A 23,991-nucleotide genomic window follows, 5' to 3' on the forward strand; every position below is an offset into this window, starting at 1 on the left:
CACAATTTTCCACGTCAGCACAATATTTAAAAAATAAAAAATAAAAACATTATAACACCTCAAAACCCTAGCAACCTTACCCCTCTCTCAAGTTAAGAAATAAAACCCTAGCAACCTTACCCCTCTCTCAAGTTAAGAAATATAAAGCCATAGTTTTTGCAAACTCTCTCTCTCCAAACGTAAATATCAAATTCAACCCCTTTAATTTCTCTTTATATTTTTTAGGCTTCTATAGAGTTATAGTGAGTTATGCTGATTTTGTTTTTTGTGTATGTGTGTATAGATGGTCATAATACTCTGATATTCCAAGAGAAGTTTGTGTTTTCGTTAATTGAAGGCCTTAGAGAGATAAGTGCTGCACTTTGGAAAAGCAATACAAAAGACGATTTCATTGGCAGCGGAAAGTAATTACTTTGTCTCATATTTTTGTTTTTTGAATTGATTTTGCGTGCTTTTTAGACCCTTTTGGATCAATTTTGTTAATTTGGTGTTTTTTTATTTTTTATTTTTTTTTATAGGGTCCAATTGGGAAAGGTTCTTTCAAAGGGCTACGACGACTGCACTTGGTGTCTGTATACTAATAGTGGGGGGTAAGTACTATAAATTACTAACCCTTTTAAGTATATTAGTTAGAATTATTTTTAAATGATTGTACCAATAAAAGTGAATGTGTATAAATTTTGTTTAACTATCCCGTGCATCGCACGGGTTAGCGACTAGTATATATATATATATAACCGAAGTCTCTACTGACATCACAATTTTCTACGTCAATAAAATATTTAAAAAATAAAAATAAAAATAAAAACATTATAAATCCTCAAAATCCTAACAACCTTACCCCTCTCTCAAGTTAAGAAATATAAAACCACGGTTTTTACAAACTCTCTCTCTCCAAACGTAAATATCAAATTCCACCCCTTTAATTTCTCTTTATATTTTTTAGGCTTCTATAGAGTTATAGTGAGTTATGTTAATTTTGTTTTTTGTGTGTGTGTATAGATGGTCATAATACTCTGGTATTCCAAGAGAAGTTTGTGTTTTCGTTAATTGAAGGTCTTAGAGAGATAAGTATTGCAATTTGGAACAGCAATACAGAAGACGATTTCATTGGTAGTGGAAAGTAATTACTTTGTCTCATATTTTTGTTTTTTGAATTGATTTTGTGTGCTTTTTAGACCCTTTTGGATCAATTTTGTTAATTGGGTGTTTTTTTTTTTTTTTTTTTTTTTTTGGTTAGGGTCCAATTGGGGAAGGTTCTTTCAAAGGGTTAAGACGACCGCACTTAGTGTCTGTATACTAATAGTGGGGGGTAAGTGCTATTAATTACTAACCCTTTTAAGTGTATAATCTGTTTCTAAAATTTAAGTGGATGGAGGGGTTTAAGTTTGCTCAAATTAACAGAATCTTCACATGTTCTTGCAGTGGAAAGGCTTTGATAATTTTATTGAGTTAATTCAAAGTCCTGATATATTAATAAGTTTGGATTATATAGTAACACAATCAAATTAAATTCGTTGCTACCCGTAGAATACTGTGTGAAGAAGTTGTTACAATACTCAAATTTTAACTTCATTTTTGTTCACCATTGAATACTCATATAATCAATTTCCAATTCAGTGTTCAAGAATTAAACCAAAATTCTAACTGCGCTATCATAAAATATTATTATTAGTATGAATTTTATGGAGTTACATTGTTCAAGAATTAAACCAAAATTCTTTTAAATTATCTATAATATCTTGTCCTCCGAAAATTTTCTCTCTTTAATTTTAGTATATTGTGTTTCTTAAGCTATAGAGAGATTTTCTTTGTTTCTTATTTTCAATAATAAATCATTTTATTGCAATACCGGTAATTGTTTGAGAAATCCAATATGTTCATATCTCTATAGAATAGAGAATAGTAGAAGCCAATTTTATTACAACTACTTAAATTGAGTTGACTTAATTCCGTACAATTACAAAGTATAGCATGAAAGATAATGGAATTAATTGTTGTAATTTTTTTTTCTTTCCATGTTTTGAATTTCCTCTATATTATTTTTACAACTGAGCAAAGATTGAGAAAGTAACATTACTACTCTAATTTGAAGTTTAATGCGTCCTTCTCAAGTCATGGTCTTTATTTATATATTTGCAGTTTATATTTCTAACCGTTGATGAGAAATTAAGGCTCAGTTACACAATATGTGTAAATTCTTCAGAAGGCTACTTTAAATAGTAAGTTAATGTGTCTTTTACATTTGGGTATTGGTTAGAATTATTTTCCAATGATTGTACCAATAAAAGTGAATGTGTATAAATTTTGTTTAATTATCCCGTGCATAGCACGGGTCAGCGACTAGTTTTTAATAAAACTGAAGAATAATACGATAAAGTGTGGTTACAAATTTGGTCCTAGTTAATAGTTACAACTACCACCTAAAACAATTAACATAACTATATATTTAAAAAATAATAAATTTTAACTACAAAATTTGGTTGTAGTCTTAATCAAAGATTATTTGTCTCATTTTTAATAAAACTGAAGAATAGTACGATAAAGTGTGGTTATGAATTTGGTTGTAATTAATAGTTACAACTACCGGCTAAAACAATTAACATAACTATATATTTAAAAAATGATAAATTTTAGTTACAAAATTTGGTTGTAGTGTAAAACTACAACCTACTCAATAAAATAAACATTCCTACTTATTTTAAAAATCTAACTATTGAATAGTATGTTCTTTATGATTTTAATACATATGTCAAATTATGATTAGAATAGAGAAATTGAGACAGAGTTTCTCTGACGTTAGGGTGAGGCTCCTGCCAAAACCCTAGCCGCCTAGTAGAAGGTTGTGCCTAACTCTAGGGTTTAGGCTTCTTTAGTTTTGATCCATTCAGTAGTGAGAGTCTATTCTCGCTGTTAGGTTTTCTTTCTTGAGGTCTCAATGTAGTGCCTAGGGTTATCATGGAAGGTTTGTCGGTGATGTGAATAAAAATTTCGCTATTAGAGGAAGAGGAGAATGAGTATAGCGGTTAGACCTTTGAGACGACAAGGGGGAAGGTTTTAGCGGCCAAATTCTTTACATGTAGAGTTTTGAATATGGAGGCCATAGCTCGAACTTTCAAACAATTGTGGCAGACGAAGAAGGGTTTCGAGATCAAAGATATGGGAAATCATGTTGTCCTCTTTGTGTTCTTAGACAAGATGGACGCAGATAGGGTCCTTTTGGGAGAGCCATGGAGATATGATAAACACCTAGTTTCATTGCGTCAGATGGAGAAGAATGTTGTGGTAAAAGACCTGGTTTTTGATAGAACGTTTTTCTGGGTTCAGTTCCATGACTTACGAGTGGGGGATATGAATCTTGAAGCGGTTGTTGAAATTGGCAAAGTCTATGGAGATGTACAGCAGGGACTTAGAGAGTAGGGTAAGCAGGAGGGAAGTACCTTCATGAGACTCAGGGTCAGGGTTGACCTATCAAAACCAATGTGTTGAGGGCGCAAACTCCCTCATGAGGATGAGGAGATAAGTTGAATTAGATTCAAATACGAACGTCTACCAAACCTATGTTACTGGTGTGGCCGGCTTACCCATATTGATAAGGAATGTGACCTGTGGGTGAGGAGTAAGGGTTCTCTGACCGAGAATGATAGGCAGTATGGTGCCTGGCTTTGTGCCCCAACCTTTAACACTAGGAAGTGCTCTACGATTAGGGTGGGTGGATCAGAGGATGAGGTGAGTGGTGGAGAGTCCTATGGAGGAGCCGAGAAGGAGGTGAGGACGGGGATTGGCAAAGATTCTTGTGGGAGGAATGGTTCAAACTTGGCACGAGGTAACGAACTAGAGGGAATGGAGGACGGAGCCCGGATGGATACGCCGACCAAGCAACCTTATGCAACATTGGATTCTGTGTTCTCAAGAGGTACGAAAGTCTCGGAGTGCATCGTGGGGGGTAAGCCAGTTTTCTAGGAACTATTGCGCGGGATTGACGCTGAGATTTCAAAATTTGACCCTCCAGCAGTAGGCTCGTGCTCTATTGGGCTTAAGCTAGCTTTAGTCCAGTTCGAAGGTCGAATCCCTTGTAATGTCATTCACAATATGGGCTTCACTTCAGAGATGGATGAATTGGTATCTATACAAGGTAGCCCACTGGAAAAAACTATAAAACCCGTGGCTAGAAGAGATTGGTGCAAGATAGAATTCCAGCTGAAACCTAAACCAAGCTTATTCAGAAAAAGAGATTGCTTTGTGAGATTGAGGAAGGTAGTGGTGCTGTGCCTTCAGGAAAAAGACTTTATACCCCTAACACAAACTCCTTACCAACGATGGAGGCTACTGGGTAGCCCCATCAAGAACAATAAGTTTGTCTAGCTTGGAACTGTCGTGGGCTTGGGAACCCACGAGCAGAGGAAGAGCTGGAAGATATTATTCGAGCACAAGCTCCCTAAATTGTGTTTTTTTTTTTTTTTTTTTTAGAAACTTGGTTTGGGAAAAACCAGTTAGAAAAAATAAAGCATAAGGTTAAATATACGGGCTTGTTTTACAGTACCTAGTCTTGGTAGGGGGTGGTTTGGCTCTCTTATTGAAGTCAGAAGTTGCCGTGTGGGTTAACAGCTTTTCAAACAACTATATTAACGCTGTTGTGAACGGTGGTTCAACGGATGCGTGGAGGTTTACCGGATTTTACGGAGAACTAGAAGTAAGTAATAGGGAAGAAGCGTGGAGTATGCTTTGCATGTTGAAATCAAAACCTCATCTACCCTAGTGTTGCATGGGTGGCTTTAATGAACTCTTGCTCATGGAAGAGAAGAGGGGTGGGTGACTTAGACCATACACACAGATGCAAGCTTTCCGAGACACTCTAGATTTTTGTGGCTTTATGGACCTCGGTTTCACAGGTCCAAAATTTACTTGGCACAGTAGGAGGCATGGGCATTTGATTTGGGAGCGTATTGATAGGGGAGTGGCCAACTATGATTGGTTATCGAAGTTTCCGGCAGCTACAATCCACCACCTTCATTGCTACTCTTCTGACCATCGTCCTATCAGTTTGACTTTTAATCCTAACAATGAAGCTTAGCGTTGGAGTAGACGTCCTTTTCGGTTTGAAGAGATGTGGTTGGCCGATAGCGGGTGTAGCGACACAATTTTAAGAGTGTGGCAAGTTGAACACCATGGGACCCCTATGTTCAAGGTTACAAAAAAACTCAAGAGATGCAAGAAAATGTTGAAGTCTTGGAGCAGAGAGCACTTTGGAAGTGTTAAGTTTCAGATTGCAAAGAAGGAGTTACTATGGAAAGCGGAAGAAGCGGCTGCCAAAGGTGGGGATTATGAATTAGTAGTCAATCTCAGACGTGAGCTTAATATTTTGCTTGACAAAGAAAGCCGGATGGGTGGCTAAGGGGGGTAAAAATACTAAGTATTTTCATGTGGTGGCAACCCAAAGAAAAAGAAGCAATTTTATAAAAGGAATCCAGAATGAGGAAGGGGTCTGGCAGTTCGAGGAAGAGGTGGTTTCTTCTATTTTTGTTGAATTCTATACCTGGCTTTTTACTTCTTCTAATGTCCTTGACCTTGACTGAGTTTTAGAGGGTGTGAATAAGGTTGTCTCTGATAGTATGAATATCGAATTATTGAAAACATACAGTAAAGAAAAGGGGGATGTTTCTATTAAACAAATGGCTCCTTTAAAAGCACCGGGTCCAGATCGGGTGCCCCCCCCCCCCCCCCCCTTTTCTATCAGTCCTTTTGGCAAAATGTGGGTTCAGAAGTTTCCGAAGCTGTCCTTTCTTGTTTGAATTCTGGTACTCTCCCTATTAACCATACTTTCATTACTTTAATTCCCAAGGTTGGCAACACGGAAAGTGTTTCAGAATTTAGACCTATCAGTTTATGCAATTTGCTTTATAAAATTATTAGTAAAGCTATTGCAAATAGACTCAAACCCATTTTTGAATTCTATAATCTCAGAGGCTCAAAGTGCTTTCATTGCAGATAGACTCATTACTGATAACATTTTGATAGCTTTTGAATCTTTGCATTACATGAATACATAATGTTCAGGAAGAGAGGGGTTTATGGCCATGAAGCTTGATATGAGTAAGGCTTATAACAAGGTGGAATGAAGTTTTTTTTGGAGAAAATTATGTTGCGTATGGGTTTTTGAGATTCATGGGTTGCAATGATAATGCAATGTGTTTCAACAGTGACCTATTCCATACTGATTAATGGAGAGCCCAAAGGTTTTATTCGGCCTTCAAGAGGTCTGAGACAGGGTGATCCTCTTTCTCCCTTTCTTTTTCTGTTTTGTGTGGAGGGTCTTAACGCTCTCTTGTGCAAAGCAGCAGAGGATAAGGAAATAAAAGGCCTATCTCTTTGCCGGCAAGGTCCAAGGATAACTCACGTTTTTTTTACAGATAACTACCTTTTATTTTGTAGGTCAAATGCAGCCGAATGCCAAAAAATTCAACTCCTTCTTGATTGGTATGAAGCTGCATCGGGGCAGCAGGTGAATAAGGCCAAGACCAGTATTTTCTTCAGTCGAAATACTCCTGAGGATGTTCAACAAGAGATTAAGGTTTTGTTGGGTGTGTCGGCTATAAAACACTATGACAAATACTTGGGTTTGCCGTCTTTTGTGGGGAGGTAGAAAAAAGCTTGCTTCAATCAGATTAAGGAGAGGATTTGGAACAAGATGCAAGGGTGGAAAGAGAGGCTTTTATCTCAAGCAGGGAAGGAATTGATGATTAAGGCTGTGATCCAATCCATCCCAACCTACTCTATGAACGTGTTTCGCCTGCCACTTGGTTTGATAAAAGATATAGAGACAATGATTCATAAATTTTGGAGGGGGAACTAAGATAATACAAGGAAGATGCAATAGGGTGAAGTGGAGAACTCTTTGCTTCTCAAAATCCCTTGGAGGTATGGGGTTTTGAGATCTTAGACAATTTAACGATGCACTTCTTGGAAAACAGGTGTGAAGGCTTTACCATGAAAAAGATACTTTGCTTTACAAAGTGTTCAAGCCAAAATATTTTCCTTCTGGCTGTATCCTTGATGTTGAGATCAATTTGAGGAGCTCCTTTGCGTGGAAAAGTATAATGCAGGCAAGAGATGTTATTTTTAAGGGAGCTAGGTGGAGAGTGGGGGATGGTTCTACAATAGATACCTAGAAGCATAGGTGGCTGGATTCATCAGGGGGTGGAAAGATCTTATCTCCTCGACGGGACTCGTCTTTGGCTGTAGTAAAGGATTTGTTCATTACTGGAACTAAGATATGGAATTTGGACCTTATTGATCAGAATTTTTACCCTTGGGAGGAAAAATGTAGCAAGAGCATACCTGTTAGTTTTCATACAGAGCGGGATTCACTTTTTTGGCCGTGGACCCTGGATGGGGTGTATTCGGTCAAGAGTGTTTATCAGATTTTGGCTACTAAAACACTTTTTTCCCAAGCTAGTTCATCCACTTCTGAAGCTACCAAGCCCTTGTGGAATGGAATTTGGAAGCTTAAGGTCCCAAACAAAGTGAAGCACTTCATGTGGAGGGCGTTAAATGAGTCTCTACCTATGAAATTAAACCTCTGTGCTCAGCATATCCTACCTGACAATAGTTGTGGTCTTTGCGAGGAGTTTCCTGAAGACGTTATTCACTGCTTATAGCTATGTGACCATGCAAAGTGTATTTGGCTCTCGGATGTGACCTTCAGCTATCCACGTACAAGAAATTTTAGAAGCTTTGGTGATTTGGTGTCTTTCGTGATATTTGAAATGTCTCCAAATACTGCTACGCTATTCTCTATGGTAGCTTGGTGTATATGGACTAGACGCAACAAGTTAAGAGAGAGGAAACCTATTTGGGATGTTGGGGAAACTGTGAAGAGGGAGAAGGAGCTGTTGCAGGAATTTAAAGATTTGCACGACTTCCCTTCATGGTATGCTATTCCTTGGGTGGAGGTGAGATGGAAACCTCCTGGCACTGGTTTATTTAAGATCAATTTCGACGGAGCAGTTTTTGAGGACAGAGCGCTTGTTGGTCTGGGGATTGTCATCCAGGACGAGTCAGGTCTGATCATTGCTGCCCTTAGTCAGAAAATTCCTTTGCCAAGCTCGGTGGATATGGTGGAAGCTCTGGCAGTAAGGTAAGCTCTGATTTTCGTCCAAGAGATCAGTATCTTCAACGTTGAAGTGGAAGGTGATTCTTTGAAAGTTATACAGGTAGCCAATAACCCAAAGCTCTACAGAACTCAGTTGGGTCATATTATAAATGATATTCAGAGACTTGGTGCTAGCATGCATATATGTAGTTTTATTCATACACGTAGGAGGGGTAATAAGTTGGCCCACTCCCTTGCAAAGCGAGCAGTTCTAGTTGCTGATATTGATGTGTGGTTAGAAGAACTACCACAAGACTTGATCGATGTATTTCAATTTGATTTAGCTTAATAAAGTTGACTTACCTTTTCCTCAAAAAAAAAAAAAAAAATACATATGTCAAATTTTGTAATAATTGGATATTATTTACTATATGATCTATAAGCTTATATTTTATGTATAATTTTAAACTACAAAAACTTGCAATTTAAAAAATTTATTGATGACATAGCTATTATTCTTTAATTTTCTAGAAATTTTGCAAGCATGGAGGATATAAAAAAAAAATGTAATCTAATGGTAGATTTGTCAAAATTCTCCTCCAATAAAAGATATTAAGGTTGTAGCCTATATCCTCCATCTAAGACTACAACCAATTTTGTAACTAAACTTTGTTGTTTAAAAAATCTAATCATATCACTGCGCACCCTTGGCAAGATGATCAATCCACAAGTACAAATTTTTTGTAGGTAAAAAAACAAAAAATTTAATCATTGTATTATATGTTTTTTATGTATGTCAAATTTTGTGTCAATTAAATGTTATTTATTATTCAGTCCATAAACTTATTCTTTATGTATAATTTTAATTTTCAAAAACTTTAAATTTGAACATTTGATTAATAACATAACTATTGATCTTTGATTTTCTAAAACATGTGCAAGTACGGAGGATATAAGATGAAAACGTATTTTAATGGTGGATTTTTCAAAATTCACATCTAATAAAAAGATATTGAGAATGTAGTCATTGATTACAATCAATTTTGTAATTAAATTTTGTCATTTTGCGGTCAGACTCTAGAACATCACTGCCTTGGATTAAGGTTACTAATTTTTGAGAACAATAATGACATAGTTAATGATGGTTTTTATGTCCCTCTTTTAAGGCTTGTAACTTGGTGGAGGGTCTCAACTATTTTAAATACACCCCTTTTCTTAAGAAGAGTGTATATTGAATTTTATAATGGATTTAACAATACCCAATCTAGCAAAATCTCTTTTGAGTTGGTTACTTCCAAAATCAACCTATGAATTAAAGATAGGATTTATTATAAGAGAAAATTTGGGTATTAATTTGGTTGTAATCAATGACTACAACTCAATTCAATATTTTTTTAGTGGATGTAAATTTTGACAAATCTATTATTGAATTATATTTTTTTTCTTATATCTTTTATGTTTTCAAAATTTCCAAAAAAAAAAAAATTAATAACTATGTTATCAATCAAATGTTTAAATTTCAAATATTTGTAATTTAAAATTATGCATAAAAAAAAAAAATTTAAGGATCAAATAGTAAATAATATCCAATTAACACAAAATTTGACATGTGTGTTACAAACATAAAAAGTATGCAATTCAACAATTATATTTTCAAAATATGTAGTCATGTTAATCTTTTTTTTTTTTTTTTTGTGGGAGTTATAGCCAATTGCTACAACCATGTTTGTAGTCAAAATTTATCCTAAATGTGGGGAGTGGAACAGTCACCTCTCGAACAAACTAGCCCAAGAAGCAATTGGGCCACGGGAAAGAATTGGGTCTAGCATGTGTTTTGAAAGGAAGGCTCAATGGGTAATAAACCCTAAAAGGAGGAAAGCTGGGTCATCCTAAGTACCACGGAAAAAATGAGTCACACAAAAGATTAGTTCCCGTGGAGATGGAAATGTGCCACCTTACCTGAGGTCTGGTGCACGGGTGAATCGTGTGTGATTTCCAGGATATTCCTGGAACCGTGGGAAAGTTTCAGAACTTGCAAAAAGGTTGAAGATCTTTATTTTTACATTAATGATGGGGCTGTTACCTCACCTCTGCCGCATTAAATACAGATGAGACAGCCTGAATAGTACCAACAACCCTCAAAAGCCAGAGTTCCTGGATAAGGGAGGAGGAATCCGATAAAGTTGAGAAAAATATCCCTGAGGCTCTAGTAGGCAACAGGACAGTTGTAGTGATAAGAACAAGGATGGAAGCTACAAAAGGAGGAGGAGAGGTATAAGAAAGGGGATTTGAAAGAAAAGGGGAGAAAGGAACAAAAATAAGAAAAATAAACTAGAGAGAGAGAGAGTAAAGATAACACCATGGGAACATGAGAGTTATTTATTGTAATATCTAACTTGAAGTTGTAATAGATGAGTTTAGAGAAATCAATTACTTGAGTTTCCTATTGTGGAGTGTTTTTTCCCTTGTTGTTTACTTATATGTATGTTGTTTGAATAGTTTGAGTGAGAATCTATGAAGAACTCCATGGGGACTAGTTTTTGTGTCCTTGCACTAGAGTTATTACTTTACTATCTATAATCAATTATATTTCACTTCAATGTGTATAAATTATTTTATGAACTTTTTTTTTATTTTTTATTTATTTTTTATTTTTTTACTTTAGAATTATTGAGAAAGACAATCACAGGCCACAATAGTTAATCAATAAATATAATAACATAACAATATTTTTCACAAAAACTAAAATGACATATTGTATTTATTGTATGTTAGAGTTATTTTAGTGTGAGCTAATTTTGTTTTAAAGTTTTGATTGTAAATATGTTGATTTTTGTGGATACTTTTCATTTAAGTTATAATCAAGGAAAAAGATTTGAAATAAGTTTGAATGCTCTAAAATGTGTGAAAACACAAGAGACATTTAGACCCCCAAATAAAAAAATACGGCTCGATAGATTTTACTTTAACTTTTACTAAGTGCGGAAAAGAGTAAATGTGAGCGTATAAACAAACAAGCTACTCTAACCCATATTCAAAATAACACAACAGTAAAATGAAAGGTAAAAGAGTAGGGAAGAAATATGCAAACACAAAGACAACACAATGATGTGTTATCGAAGAGGAAACCGAAGTCCTCGGCGTAAAACCTCTCTGCCATCCTCCAAGCGGTAATTGATCCACTAGACAATCAGTTGGGATACATGGGTTAGTAAGAGACCCTCCAAGCCTAATCTACCCGATGTACCTAAGCCCTCCAAACTCCTACTCCAACAAGGTTTCTCGGAACCGTGTCTTGTCTAGCTCTCCGGATCCCACAACAAGCTCCATGTTGCATCCGCCAAGCCTCACCGGCTTCTTTTGGCAATTTCCCAAAGCTTCCCAAGCTCCAAAACATTCTTTACACTTTGAGAAGGTGTGGGTTGTGTTTGGGTACAAATCTCATTTCAAGGTATGACAATGTGAGAAGGAAGGAGAAGAGGCTACAAAGATTTCTCACTAAGGATGAGTAGCTCTCTCTCTCTAAAAGATGGATGTGTGTGTTGTAGAAAACCTATCTAGGGGTTTTCTCTCTGAATGGCCTCCTTTGCATTTGTGGGTAATGGGGGTATATATAGTATGGGTGAAGGGTAGGGAAGTCACACTTAAAAATCTTCTAGGCAGAATGTTTCGCGATTGTTTCACGGGAAGGCCTTACTCGCGAAATCCTCCAGGCCAGCATGACTCTTCAGCTTTCAGCATGTGCTTCTTACGTGGTTTTTTCGTGGGTTAGCTTCCAGCGAGACACTCGCGAAATCCACTGATTCTTCACCAACTTAATACTAAACCCAATACAATAAAATCCCACAAAATACAAGGAAATAAATTAAAGCAATTACAACACTTTTTTTCATGGAATAAAGCCAACATAAAACATAGTTGTAAATCATAACTTTACAAAGTTCAACTTGTCTTGTCTCCAAAAAAGGAAAAAAAAAAGTTCAACTTGTTGTCATGAAGACCTTGGTCAAGCGAGCATTGAAATGTCAAGTAAGAGTATTAAAATGGAATTATGGAGAAGCTTGCTCGACATTCTCCCGTAACCTTGGTTGAGCAACAGAGCAAGATTCCTAATAACTTGCCATATTTCCAGACAAAATAGGGTTTTGCCCTTTTCGGGCAAATTAATTAGCCTTTTGCCCTTCTTCCTAAACTAATTAGGGAAATGCCCCTCTTTTGAAACTCGATTTTCTCAAAATCGAGTTAAAAAAAAAAAATTTCTGGAGCCCTATAGTGTCGTTTTTAAGGACCTATAGTGACGTTTTAAGAACCTATAGTGACATTTTATAACTTGATATCCATGAAATCGAGTTATAGGCAATAAAATTTCCTATAACTCGATTTCATGGATATCAAGTTACAAAACGCCACTATAGGTCCTTAAAAACGTCACTATAGGTCCTTGAAAATGTCACTATAGGGCTTAACTCGATTTTCAAAAAGTCGAGTTTTAAAAGAGGAGCATTTCCCTATTTAGTTTGGGAAGAAGGGCAAAAAGCTAATTAATTTGCCCGAAAAGGGCAAAAGCCCATTTTGTCCCCATATTTCCAAATACAATAGTAGACATCCCGCCTTTGATTTGTACTTTTTATAAGAACGAAATTAAACCTTACTGACCATTGAACAAAGGTAGAGGCTCCTGTAACCCTAGATAGAAAAACCTTACATTCTCTTACTTTCACCCTCTACCATTGAACATTCTTGAGAGAAAAACTTCACCAAAATATTGAGTGTGACCTTGAGTGCTTTGGATTTCTGAAAACCAGAGAGAACTTTTAAAAATCTTCAAGAGGCCTTGAAGTGTTTGTGTGATCAGACTTGTAATTGACATGTCAACTTGCATTTGGAGACTGTGAAGAGAAACGATTGATGTAATTTGGTTCTAGTAGAAGCTAGAGGCTTGAGTATATGTACATAGGCTTTGTAAGTTGTTATGTAGTGCAACTATCTTCATAGTGGATTATGTTTACTGGGCTAGGCCACAAAGAGCTTTTGTCCTTGAAGGGTTTCTCTTTGTAATTATATATTGTTTGTGTGTGTGTGTGTCTGAATTTTATTTATTTTTGTCCTTATCCATGATGCTTGCAATCTAAATTGGCTTAATTAATCACTTCGCTAAGTTAAATTTTTTAAAATTGGTAGCAAATCTTGCTAGGGTTTAAGAAGTGGTATTAGAGAAAGTTACACTACTTTAGGATTGATTTCCTTGTGTGATAACTTGCAAGATTGTGATTACTGTCATTGCATAACTCTGAATGTAAACTGAAAATTGTAGCGAATAAAATCTTTAAGGAATTTGTTAAATCAACGATAGTAAAACTTGAGAAAGAAATCCTACATGATGGATTGGTAAAATCAAATAAACTATTTGGTAGATACTAACAAGAAAACCTTGCATTGTGTGATAAGATTAATGTTCTTGAAAATCAATTAAGTTTGTCTTATGTTTCTAAACCAACAAACATGAAACATGCCCAATTAAACACTAATCCTACTTGTCATTGTTATGGTGTCCATGCTAAATCCAAATGTTTTCCCCTAAGTTCCCAAAAATTCTCACTAAACCAAATGAACTAGGATTAGAAAATAAAGTTCAGGCTCTTTTCACTTTAGTTTGGTCATTCATGATTTGATTGCTAGATCTATTCAAACTAAACCAAAATAGCTTAGGTCTGGTTGTGATGGGTTTCCTGCAATCAAGAAAGTTTGGGTGAAAAAGGATGACCAATGTGCTTAATTGTTCATGTTGCCATGAAAGTCCTTGATACTTGTATATGGTATCTTGATGGTGGGTGTTTTGGAAATACGACTAGGGACAACTCTCTATTTAAAACTTTAAAGAAATGTAGAGGTGGAGCTGTCACACCTTTGGTGATGAGAGTAAATCCTAAATTGTGGGTAAAGGTACTATTGAATTACCTGGCATGCAAGCCCTTGAAGATGTGCTCTATATTGAAGGTCCTAAGGCTAGGTGGCTAACATCTTAAGCATAAGTAAAATCTATGATAATGACCTAATATTTCAGTTTGCCAAAAGGGTATGTCTTGCGTTTAATAAAAAAGGAGAACAGTTGATGGGTGGAGTTCGTATCCTAAACAATTTCTATTGGCTTATGGCATTGTTTCGGACCTAAAAGTGAGATGCAACCTGTGGACTATGAAGCACGGGTGCGTTTCGGGACTCGGGTGCGGGTGCGGGACTTGGCAATTTTTGAAAAAGGTGGGTGCGGGTGCAGTGGGACTCGGTGATTAAAAAATTATTAAAAATATTTTTACAATATATTTTTAATATATTGCTAAGCATACTTTTTCACATTATATAAACAAATACCAAATTTAAGAGCAATAGTAGATAATAACTAAAACATGATGTTCATAAATTAAATACAATCCACAAGATTGAAACTAAAACATTCCATGATGTTCGGAAATTAGAATACAACTCATAAGTTTGAAACTAAAACAAAATAAAAGATAATTAACAAGACAATCAAACACAAAGATCATCATCCTCAAGATCAATAGCTTCACTTCGAACTTCACTTTCACTAGTAGTAGCACTAGTGTTAACATTCCCAATAATTATGGCCTCCAACTCTGGCTCATCAAGTGTAAAAGCTGCATTCTCAAGAATTCCAGCTCCTCCATGTATGTCGCTCTCATTCCAAGAGTCTCCTGCAATATCCCACATCTTTGTTGCTGTATGTATGTACTCTTCATTGTGCCTTGACAAGAGTCGAAGATTAGAATGCACATATACCAAATCCTCAGCGCGTGCAGGAGCCATTTTGTTTCTTTTTAAGGAATGAATGAATTTGTATGTGCTCCAATTTCTCTCAGCACATGAGGATGAGCAAGGTTGTCCAAGAAGTTTAAGGGCAAGGGTTTGAAGAGTTGGAAATGCGGAGCCATGGTATTGCCATCAAACCAAAGGTTGTAAGGCCTACCTATCTGTCAAGGCACCTGGTGAAGGAAACCTCCCTCCTGAAAATTTAGCAAACTCAAACTTCACCACCGTTAAGTCATTCTCATCTTCAAAGTATCGCTCCAAACACTTGCTTCTTTCCATAGAAATTTCATGATCCCGATGTGGAGGGATACGTTTTGGATTCTCCGAAAGCCATTCAATGGAGTAATACCTAGTTAAAGATTAAAAAACAAATATAGATGAAACGTGTGTTTTACTAAAAGGGTGAACTAAGGAAAATAGAGAATAAATGTACTTACTTAGGATTTAAGGAATGAGCCAAGCAATGTAGTAGTGTACAATTTTTAGTCCATCGATCAATGAGTATATCATACACCACACCCCAAAATGAGCTATACTGATCATCTTCCAAGCCTTCATGCCGATATATTACTGCCTTCACCTTCTCTATCATTGAATCCCACATCTCATACACAAGATGAAGACAAGGCTTATTTGTGTCGGCTATTCGTAGCATATCATAAATGGGTGCTGTGAATTCAAGGATATAATCAATATTATCCCACCAAAGATCACTTAGAATCATATCTTTCACCTTTTGAGCTTTTCCAACATCATCCTCCCTATAAGAAGCCCATTGGTCACTAATAGCCATGGCTTGAAGGCATCTTTTTATCAACTTCAACCTTTTCAACATTACAACCACCGAAGCAAATCTAGTATCAGCAACTTGGAGCAGTTTTAATGGACAAAATTCATTAAACATTGCCAACCTCATTGAATGGTTCATGATAAAAACACGTATGAAGGATGCATCATTAGCAACACGTGTAATCCAACTACATTCCTCATATGTAACTTCATTCTTTTCAGTGTTTTTTGCTGCACAAATATTCTTCAAAACTAGATTGAGAGTGTGGACAACACAAGTTGTCCAAAATATTTTAGGATACTCACCTTCAATAAGAGCTCCAGCAGACTTCATCACGTTAGCATTATCAGTGATGACTTGGACAACTTTTTCATGTCCAATCTCTTTTATAGCATCCTTCAACACCCCAGCAATATAATGTTTGTCTTTGAACTCACCTGACCCATCAATTGCCTTTATAAACACTGGATCCTCATCTGATACAGCCATAATATTAATAAGAGGCTTCCTTTGTGGATCTGACCATCCATCAGAAACTATACTTACACAATTTTCAAGCCAAGAGTCCTTAATTGGTTTCAAAAGTCTTTCAACATGAGCCCTTTCTTTTTGCAAAAGTGTTGTTCTTAAGGCATTGTATCTAGGAGGAAGATAACCCGGAATGCTATGGGTAGCAGCAAATGCATAGGAACTACGATAATGTGGGTTCCTTGCAAAGTTAAACGGAAGCCCACCAGTGTAAAACATCCTAGTAATTCTGCTATCCAAATCATGTCTAGCATTATTCTGGAATGCTTTCTCCAAAGTAGTATTCATAGTCACCTTCCTCTTCTTAGCATCAACCGGATTTGTACTATGACTACTATCACTCCCTTCCTGTCTCCGAAATGGGGAAATAGGTATCCCACGGCCTGGGGGAGGTGGGGGTAAGGGAATTTGACTTCTCTGTTCTCTCTCTAACTTATTATTCTCAACTTGATCATGCATTAGCTGCATTTCCGACCTATGGCTCTTTGACACCTTAACGCATGCTCTAATACCTTTGCCAGAAATTTGTAATAAATAAGCCTTAACCCTAGAATAGGATCCCATAAAAACTATATCACAATAGTTGCACTTAAAGTATGTGTTTCCACCTGATTTAACAGAAGCACCAGGTGGTTTTTCTACTTTAGTCACATACTGCCAAAGAGGAGATTCATCATTTGGCACTTCTTGATTAGATGAAGGTGAACTTTCTGTGCTATTAATTTCGTCCATTGCAAATTCAATAGATTCAATTTAACCTACAAATAATAACTATTAACTAAATAAATTAATGATAAATCAAACCAAGTTCACAGCACACAGCAACTAGGTTCACAGCAAAAATCACAGAACCGAAAAAACCCTTTAACTCCCACAAATCACAGGTTAACAAAACCCTTTAACTCCCACAAGAACCGAAAAAACAAGCAAAAAAAACACAGCAAGCAGTCAAGCACACAAATTTTCCGATTCACAAATTCATTTCTAAGCAATTTGAAAGAGAGAAATTGTAAAAAAACAGAGAGTAAAAATTCAAGAAAAGAGAAGAGAGAGCACACCTGACGACTGAAGCAGAGCGCACCGCACTCGCAGAGAGCTCAGAGCACAGAGAAGAGAGATGAGGGATGGAGTGAGAGAGGGTGTTTAGACGAAGTGAGAGTGTCTGTGAGAGTCCTAGGTATTTAGGTTAAGTTCAAACGGTGCGTTTTGCACCCTTTTTTTTTTTTTTTTTTTTTGAATTTCGGCCTGACTCGGCCGTTTCGGCTTGAACCGGCCATTTTGGCGGTTTCGGCCGATACAGCTCGAGTCAACCCGATTTGCCGCGTCGGCGCGGGAAATCCACGTGGTACAACGCGGCACGGACGCGCGGTTTGCGGCGTCCCTCCCGCGTCGCCGCTCCCGCCGCATCGGACGCGGGTGCGCTGGGTCCGGAGCCGCGTCCGTGCATCCCAGCCTGTGGACGCCCCCAAAAATGGGTTGAATTTCAAAAATGGGTTTTTGGGTTTGATTGTCCTTAGCGACATGACTCTTTGTGTGCTTGTGTTTCTAGGGTGAGAGGTGTGTGTGTGAGTCCCTTTTTCTTAATTTTATTTTAGGAGTCGCCACTGGCTATTGGTTTTTTATTAGGTTTGATTGGTCACCTATTTGTCTAATTCATTTTAAGTTACCTAATTAACTAAACCAATTTTTAAAGGTTCATTAATTAAGGTAAATCAAAAGTCTTAAACTAAAGATCTTGGACTCGGAAGTTTGGTTACATGTGGGGAAGGTGTTAGGCACCCCACAACGCCTATTCAAAGGATAGTACCTTACTTTAATTTAATTCAAATGTTATCTTTTGATGAAGGAATAGAATACTTGGCATTTTGACTTTTGAAAAAAGATTTTCAAATAGTACATATATATACACACACACACATACACAAGGGCGGCTTGATGCATTTGGAGGCCCTAGGCGAAACTGATTTGTAACTTTTTTACATATTTAAAGATGACTTTTTTTGAGAAAATTTTTTAATATTACTTAAGTTCTATTATCTTGTTTTAGATGCAAAATTACTAATTAACCATGTAGAACTTTTTTTTTTCTCTTCATGAAATCTATAAACACAAAAAAATTGACAAAACTTTTCACAATTGTTGATGTGGCAAATTGGTAGTGGTAAGTAAAAAAATGATGTTAGTGGTAGACATAATTGAAAACTAGTAAAAGTTTGTCAACTCAACTATTGTGAAAAATGTTATGAAATTCTGTGTATTGCTCTTTTTTTTTTTTTTTTTTTTTTGTAAAAAGTGCTATATTCACAATATTTTACAACAAATCCAAAGTATTAAGTTGTTGTTGGTTCTAATTTGAACTCACCATTGAAATTACTTTCTTTCCCCTACCAATAACAGCTAGTAACAACCTGCCACATAGGATTTGTTATGAAAAATGTTGTGGACATAACATTTTTCTCTCTCTTTTTTCTTGTTTTTCATTTGATAAAAATCTCATTTTATTTATTGGCTAATATTTGGTCTTAATGAATACTTTTATAAAAAAATTATTTTATTGATTAAAATTTGGGGGCCTTTTTCTACCGGGGCCTTAGGCAACCACCTTGCTTGTTTTTATCCTAGAGCCGGCCCTGTGTATGTATATATATACATGTGAGTATTTAATTACTTATAATACCATGTGAATATTTAAGTTAAAGACATGTGAGATAAACACATAAATAGCATGTGAAAGATATTTATTTATTTACTATATAAATAGCATGTGAATACTAACTATTATACACAAATAAACTACAACATGAAAATAAAAAAAGAGTTGGAAGGATAGCACCTTGTTGTCATCCACAATTTTCCTTATTTTTACCATGCAAAAAAGATGACAATGGAAATGTACTAGTGCCTAAGAGGAAGAGATTATGTAAGCTTGATTACTGTCTATGGGTTCAATGGAATTGAACTATAGGCACAAATCCTTAAAAATACTATTCTAAGGAAAAGTTTTAAATTAAAATGCATGAGTGAGTTTTAAAATGTTAATTCTATTTTATTTTTGAAAGGAAGGTTTTGGAAAAGACACATTTTTTATGAAAAAAATTTATTGTTAAGAGGAAGTTTTAAAAATTATTGTTAAGAACGTTACTTTTAGAAAATATTTTTTTCTTCTACAAGAAGTGGATAACCTTTTTTTTTTTTTTTTAAGGGAAGAATTAAGAAAAGCTCTTTTGAAAAACTTTATGGGTTTTTTCTTTTTGAAAAGACATTAATCAAGAATCCCATAATTTTTATGGTGAACGGGGGTTTGTATTAAAAACATTTTTGTGGGAAAATTGGTTTTGAAAAAAGAGTATTTCAAAAGAAACATTCATGGGTTTTATTTTTTAGAAAAAGATTTGGGTTCCAAAAATCCCATGATTTTTATGAAAATGCATATTTCTTTTAGAAACTTTGCTCATTCAAAAGATTTCCTTTATTATATTTTGAAAAGAAGAAATTTCCAACGTGGTAAGAGAAAACATTTTTTTGAAAATCCTTTCTTTTATAAAAAGAACCTCTTAATTTCGGATTAAAGGAGAAAAATAAAAGAATATTTATTTTTTGAAAACATTTTTAAGGGAAAGAGAACATTTTTAAGAAAAAGAGTTTGGAGGAGGATTTTTCAAGAAAAGACTTTATTTTTTAAAACAACTTCTGGAAAAAGGAAGAAAGCTCTTTTTTATTATGAAAAACCATTTCCTTAGAAAAGCTTATTAAAAAAATTTGTTTACCCAAGCAATCAATTTATGGAAACATTATTGATGAGAAAAAGTAAAGAACAACAATAGTACAAGTGCTATAAATTTAAAGATAAGTAAATGTAAAGTGCTGAAATTTAAATGACGATAAAAGTAAAGGGCTGAAATTTAAATGAAAAGTAAAGAGCTTGTGTAAGGGTGGAGTTTGGGGTCCAGGCCCAGCAAGCAGGCGATTCTGGCCCAAAAGACTCTCAACAATGAATTTGTAGAGAGTGGGTCGTAGAACTAGGTCTTGACAGAGTAAACGTAATTGTTAGTAAGCCATGCAACCATTTGAACGTGGGGACGTTTCATTAAGTTTTCTAGGATAACAGTTCATGGGACTGAATCTTATGCTTTGTTTACAGAACTTCTCTCTCTTTCTCTCTTTTTTTCCTCCCTTCTCTCCCGTCTCTCTCATTCCCCTAGTCATGGGGATTTTCCTCTCTTATATAGCATCCTTCAATTGGTAATGGCCCTACACTTGTTAACCATCTGGGCCTCTACTTGAGTGCCTGTCCCATAGGGCATCCTCCTTCTTTTCTGTGAGTTGCACAGGCCAAGATAATACTGTTCTCCTGTCCTTTCTACATTAATGCGTCTGGAAAAGTAGCTTCCTTGCATTTAATGCGGCAGTTGTGGTTGCCCCCTGAACGTCTAGCATTTCCCTTTGATTTGGGATGATTTCTCACCATGTAAAGGGTGTGAATTGGACTCCCATTTGGTTCGTCCGAGGAGACACTCCTCCTCGGACGCCCCTTAAACAAACCCGGCCCAACAGGATTGGGCTGGGAGTCCTCTGGCCGTGTCTTCACTTCCTGTTATGGCTGGGCTCTGTACGGGTACCAAGGCCCGCTGTTGACTAATGAATTTTATCCCCAATATAGCCCCTCAAAATTCCGGCTCTTTCTTCTTGGTCCGAGGAGGAAAGGCGGGATTTTGATACCTACTGGACGGTTCGTTGTGGATTCCTATTTCACGCGTGCGGGGGTGTGCCCTCACGTGCCTCATTAATGCTGAAAGCATTTAATGACCCGGGGGGAATTAATTGCAGCTTTTGGAGCTTTACGCTCTTTCAATCCAACGGTTGGAGACCAGATCAACGGTGGACAACGTTTTATTTGCTCTAGGCGGGAGTGTGTCTGTCCAACTCCCTCTGAGTATATACGGTTTTGAAGGCGTTTATTCCTCACTTTTGACGAACACTCCAGTACTCAGAACATCTCAGTGCCTTCTCCTTCAGCACGCTCTTACCTTTGCCGTCATTCTCTTGAAGATTCCGTCGAGTTTCTTACCCGTAAGTGCGCGCTTCTTCTTCGTTACTCTTCTTTAGACAAACTGCCTTCATGTTGTCTAGGATTAGAGGGGATGGGTAGGCTTGAAAAAATGGTAGACTCTCCGGCCGGTATGGCGGGCTTCAGGGCGAAGTATCGTATTCCACCGGAGGTAGGTTTAGAGTATTGCCACAAGGAGGAAATTTTGTTCAAGAGGAGAACAGGGGAAGTCGCAATTCCAATGATAGCCTTCGTGGAAGGAGGAATGACAATTCCAATGGGGAGAATAACTAGGGACTACCTACGTGGTTATAGATTGGCCCCCCACCAGTGCACCGCGAACCTGTTCCGGATCTTGGGGTGCACAGACGTCTTAAACGACCAGATGAACCTCGGCCTTTCATGGCACGACGTGGTTCATCTCTATGAATGCCATAAGCTCGGCGACTCATACTACTTAAAGTCCAGGACCGACGAAGTGAGGTTGATATCCTGCCTTCCCAAGTCCAGCAAAGGCTTAAAGGACGACCATTTGATCGTCTCCGGGCCATGGCACGACGGCATTCACTGTCCGACTAGGGCAGGAACGCCAGGTGGGGTATCATAGAACTAGATTCCGTGGAGAGGACCTTAGTTTTGGGCTCTCCCCCCCCCCCCCCCCCCCATTCTCTCTTTCTTTTAAAATTATTGGTTTGGTTGCATGCCTCCTCGGACTAACGTAAGCCCTTTAACGGTCTTTGTAGATAAGGAGCGAACATCCCCTCGGCTGAGCTTGGTCAACGTCCCGGCTCTAAATTACCTCCTGAGATCTGAGATTTTCGTAAGCGAGGACGGACAATTATGGTCGGCTCCTTTGATTTTGGATTTTGTTCCCTTCACTCGATCCTTGGTAGATGCCAGTCAAGCTATAAAGGCTGGCAACCCATGGTTGGCACGTATTGACGTATCCATACCAGGGTTTCTTGCTTCAACAAACTTACCTCCCATTCGGCTGCCTGCCCAACGCGCCTTTCCCGCAGTGATTATCCCGGAGGAGGAGGCTGGTTCTTCGCGTTCATCCTTAGAAGAACAAATAGACCAGTTTCGATTTACCGAGGAGGGAGAGGTGTCGGCCAGGGTAGTAGAGCTCTCGGACTCCGACACAGATTTAGACCGTGCCTCAACAGCTCCTGACCCTGGTTTAGCCGTCGCATAAGTCGATACCAGCGAAGAGACTGAGGAAGAAGGAATGGACTTGAAACCAAGGTCTGGCCTCAGGAGCCTTCTATCCAACAGGAACAAAGGGCAATCCTCTAAGGACGTCCAGAAGGAACAAACTGCCCCTAAGGCTCCTACTCCTCCACTTTCTCCTACATCAGATGCGGCGCTACAGCCTATGCCCAATCTAAGGCGAAAAAGGACTGTAGAAGAGCCGGAGGAGGGAGAGATTGGCCGCGAAAAGGCCCGACCCCAGAAGAAGGGCAAGGAGACCAAAGAGCCCCGAGAGAAAAGGACTAGGTCCGTCGATAGCCGAGATGAGGCGGCCATTCGGAGGGAACAACGAACATGGTCACCACGGATCAAATTAGACGGCGCTCCGATCCCCTAGGACGCGACCCTGTGGGAATCCCAACGAGGGCAGGCATCATTCCTGGCTGAGGCCCTGCAGCAACCTCTGCTCTTGCCTCGTGACATGGAGGGTCTCAGAAAGACTCGGCAGCTAGACCTTTTCATGTCATTGAAGAGGGACATGGCCATGGTAAGTGGAATCTTCTATCTCGTTCTCATATTATGTACCCTCTTATCGTCAGGATTTAACAGGGTCTTTATTTCCTTCTGGGCGCAGGTCACTCAACAAATTTTTGTTGCTGAGGAATGGGCCAAGAAGGCTCGTGAGGACTTGCACAGGGAGGCTCAGTCCCGCTCTGCTGCTGAGAAGACCACTGGTGATCTCAAACAGGATTTTGATCGCCTGAATAACGAAATAAAGGAGGTGAAGAAGGCTCATGCGAGCGCGGAAGCCGGCTTTAAGAACGCCACAAAGCAGGCTGACGATCTGTGCATACAGCTCCGCCAATCTGAGGAGAAACTCATGGCGGAGCAGCAGGCGGTTTCAACGCTCAAGGCTGAGCTTGCAAGAACTAAGGAGGAGGCCCGCTTGGCCAGGGAGGCTGCCGAGAAGACTGTGACGGCCTCATATGATCGTGGAGTCCATGATACTGAGGTCAGGCTGGCCGAGGAAGTGGCCACCGTTTGCAGGGAATACATCACCACGTCCTGGGGTGTAGCCCTAGATCGCGCAGCTGTCCCGGCAGACTCCGATCTCAGGAAGGCTGAGAACATCTTTTTCCTGGAGGACATACGTGAGATTCCTGACGAAGTTGCCTCCGCAGAGCCTCTTCCAACGGACTCCTCCATTCCCGAGGCTAGGGGTACGAAGCAGGCCGCGCAGGGCAAGTTACCCGAGGACAGCCTTTGTATTAGCGAGATCGTTGCACAGGCCAAGGAGGTTGCCTCGGGGACCCAAGCAGCAGATGATCAGCTCGCTCCTGCTCAGGGCTCTTAGGAAAGTAGTGTAGTATTTTATTTGTCTTATCTTTTGTATTTTGTTTTGTTTTGCCTTGTTAGTGTTTGTAAACAGAACCGCTTTTGGATTTTAATGATAAAGGTTATTTCCCTTCAAATATCATTGTTTTCTTCTCTTTTATTTTCATCATGAACAGATGT

General features: G+C 38.0%; 1 protein-coding gene across 1 annotated transcript; it reads right to left on the bottom strand.

The window, feature by feature from the left end:
• Window positions 1–15,073: 15,073 nt before the first annotated feature.
• LOC126719653 (uncharacterized) lies at window positions 15,074–16,970 on the bottom strand. The gene is made up of 2 exons (XM_050422185.1): window positions 15,358–16,970; window positions 15,074–15,269 (listed from the first exon to the last, which is right to left on the bottom strand). Exons 1-2 carry the CDS (start codon window positions 16,968–16,970, stop codon window positions 15,074–15,076), a joined length of 1,809 nt encoding a protein of 602 aa, XP_050278142.1.
• Window positions 16,971–23,991: the final 7,021 nt, after the last annotated feature.

This window comes from Quercus robur, chromosome 3 (assembly GCF_932294415.1).
Source record: "Quercus robur chromosome 3, dhQueRobu3.1, whole genome shotgun sequence".
NCBI classification, from domain to species: domain Eukaryota; kingdom Viridiplantae; phylum Streptophyta; class Magnoliopsida; order Fagales; family Fagaceae; genus Quercus; species Quercus robur.

What these genes read in the sequence shown, in the direction of transcription:
- LOC126719653 (XM_050422185.1), bottom strand. Translation starts at nt 16,970, where the DNA reads ATGGACGAAATTAATAGCACAGAAAGTTCACCTTCATCTAATCAAGAA. An exon ending in GCTCATTCCTTAAATCCTAA is followed by an intron (nt 15,270 to 15,357) that starts GTAAGTACATTT and finishes ATCTTTAACTAG; the next exon opens with GTATTACTCCATTGAATGGC.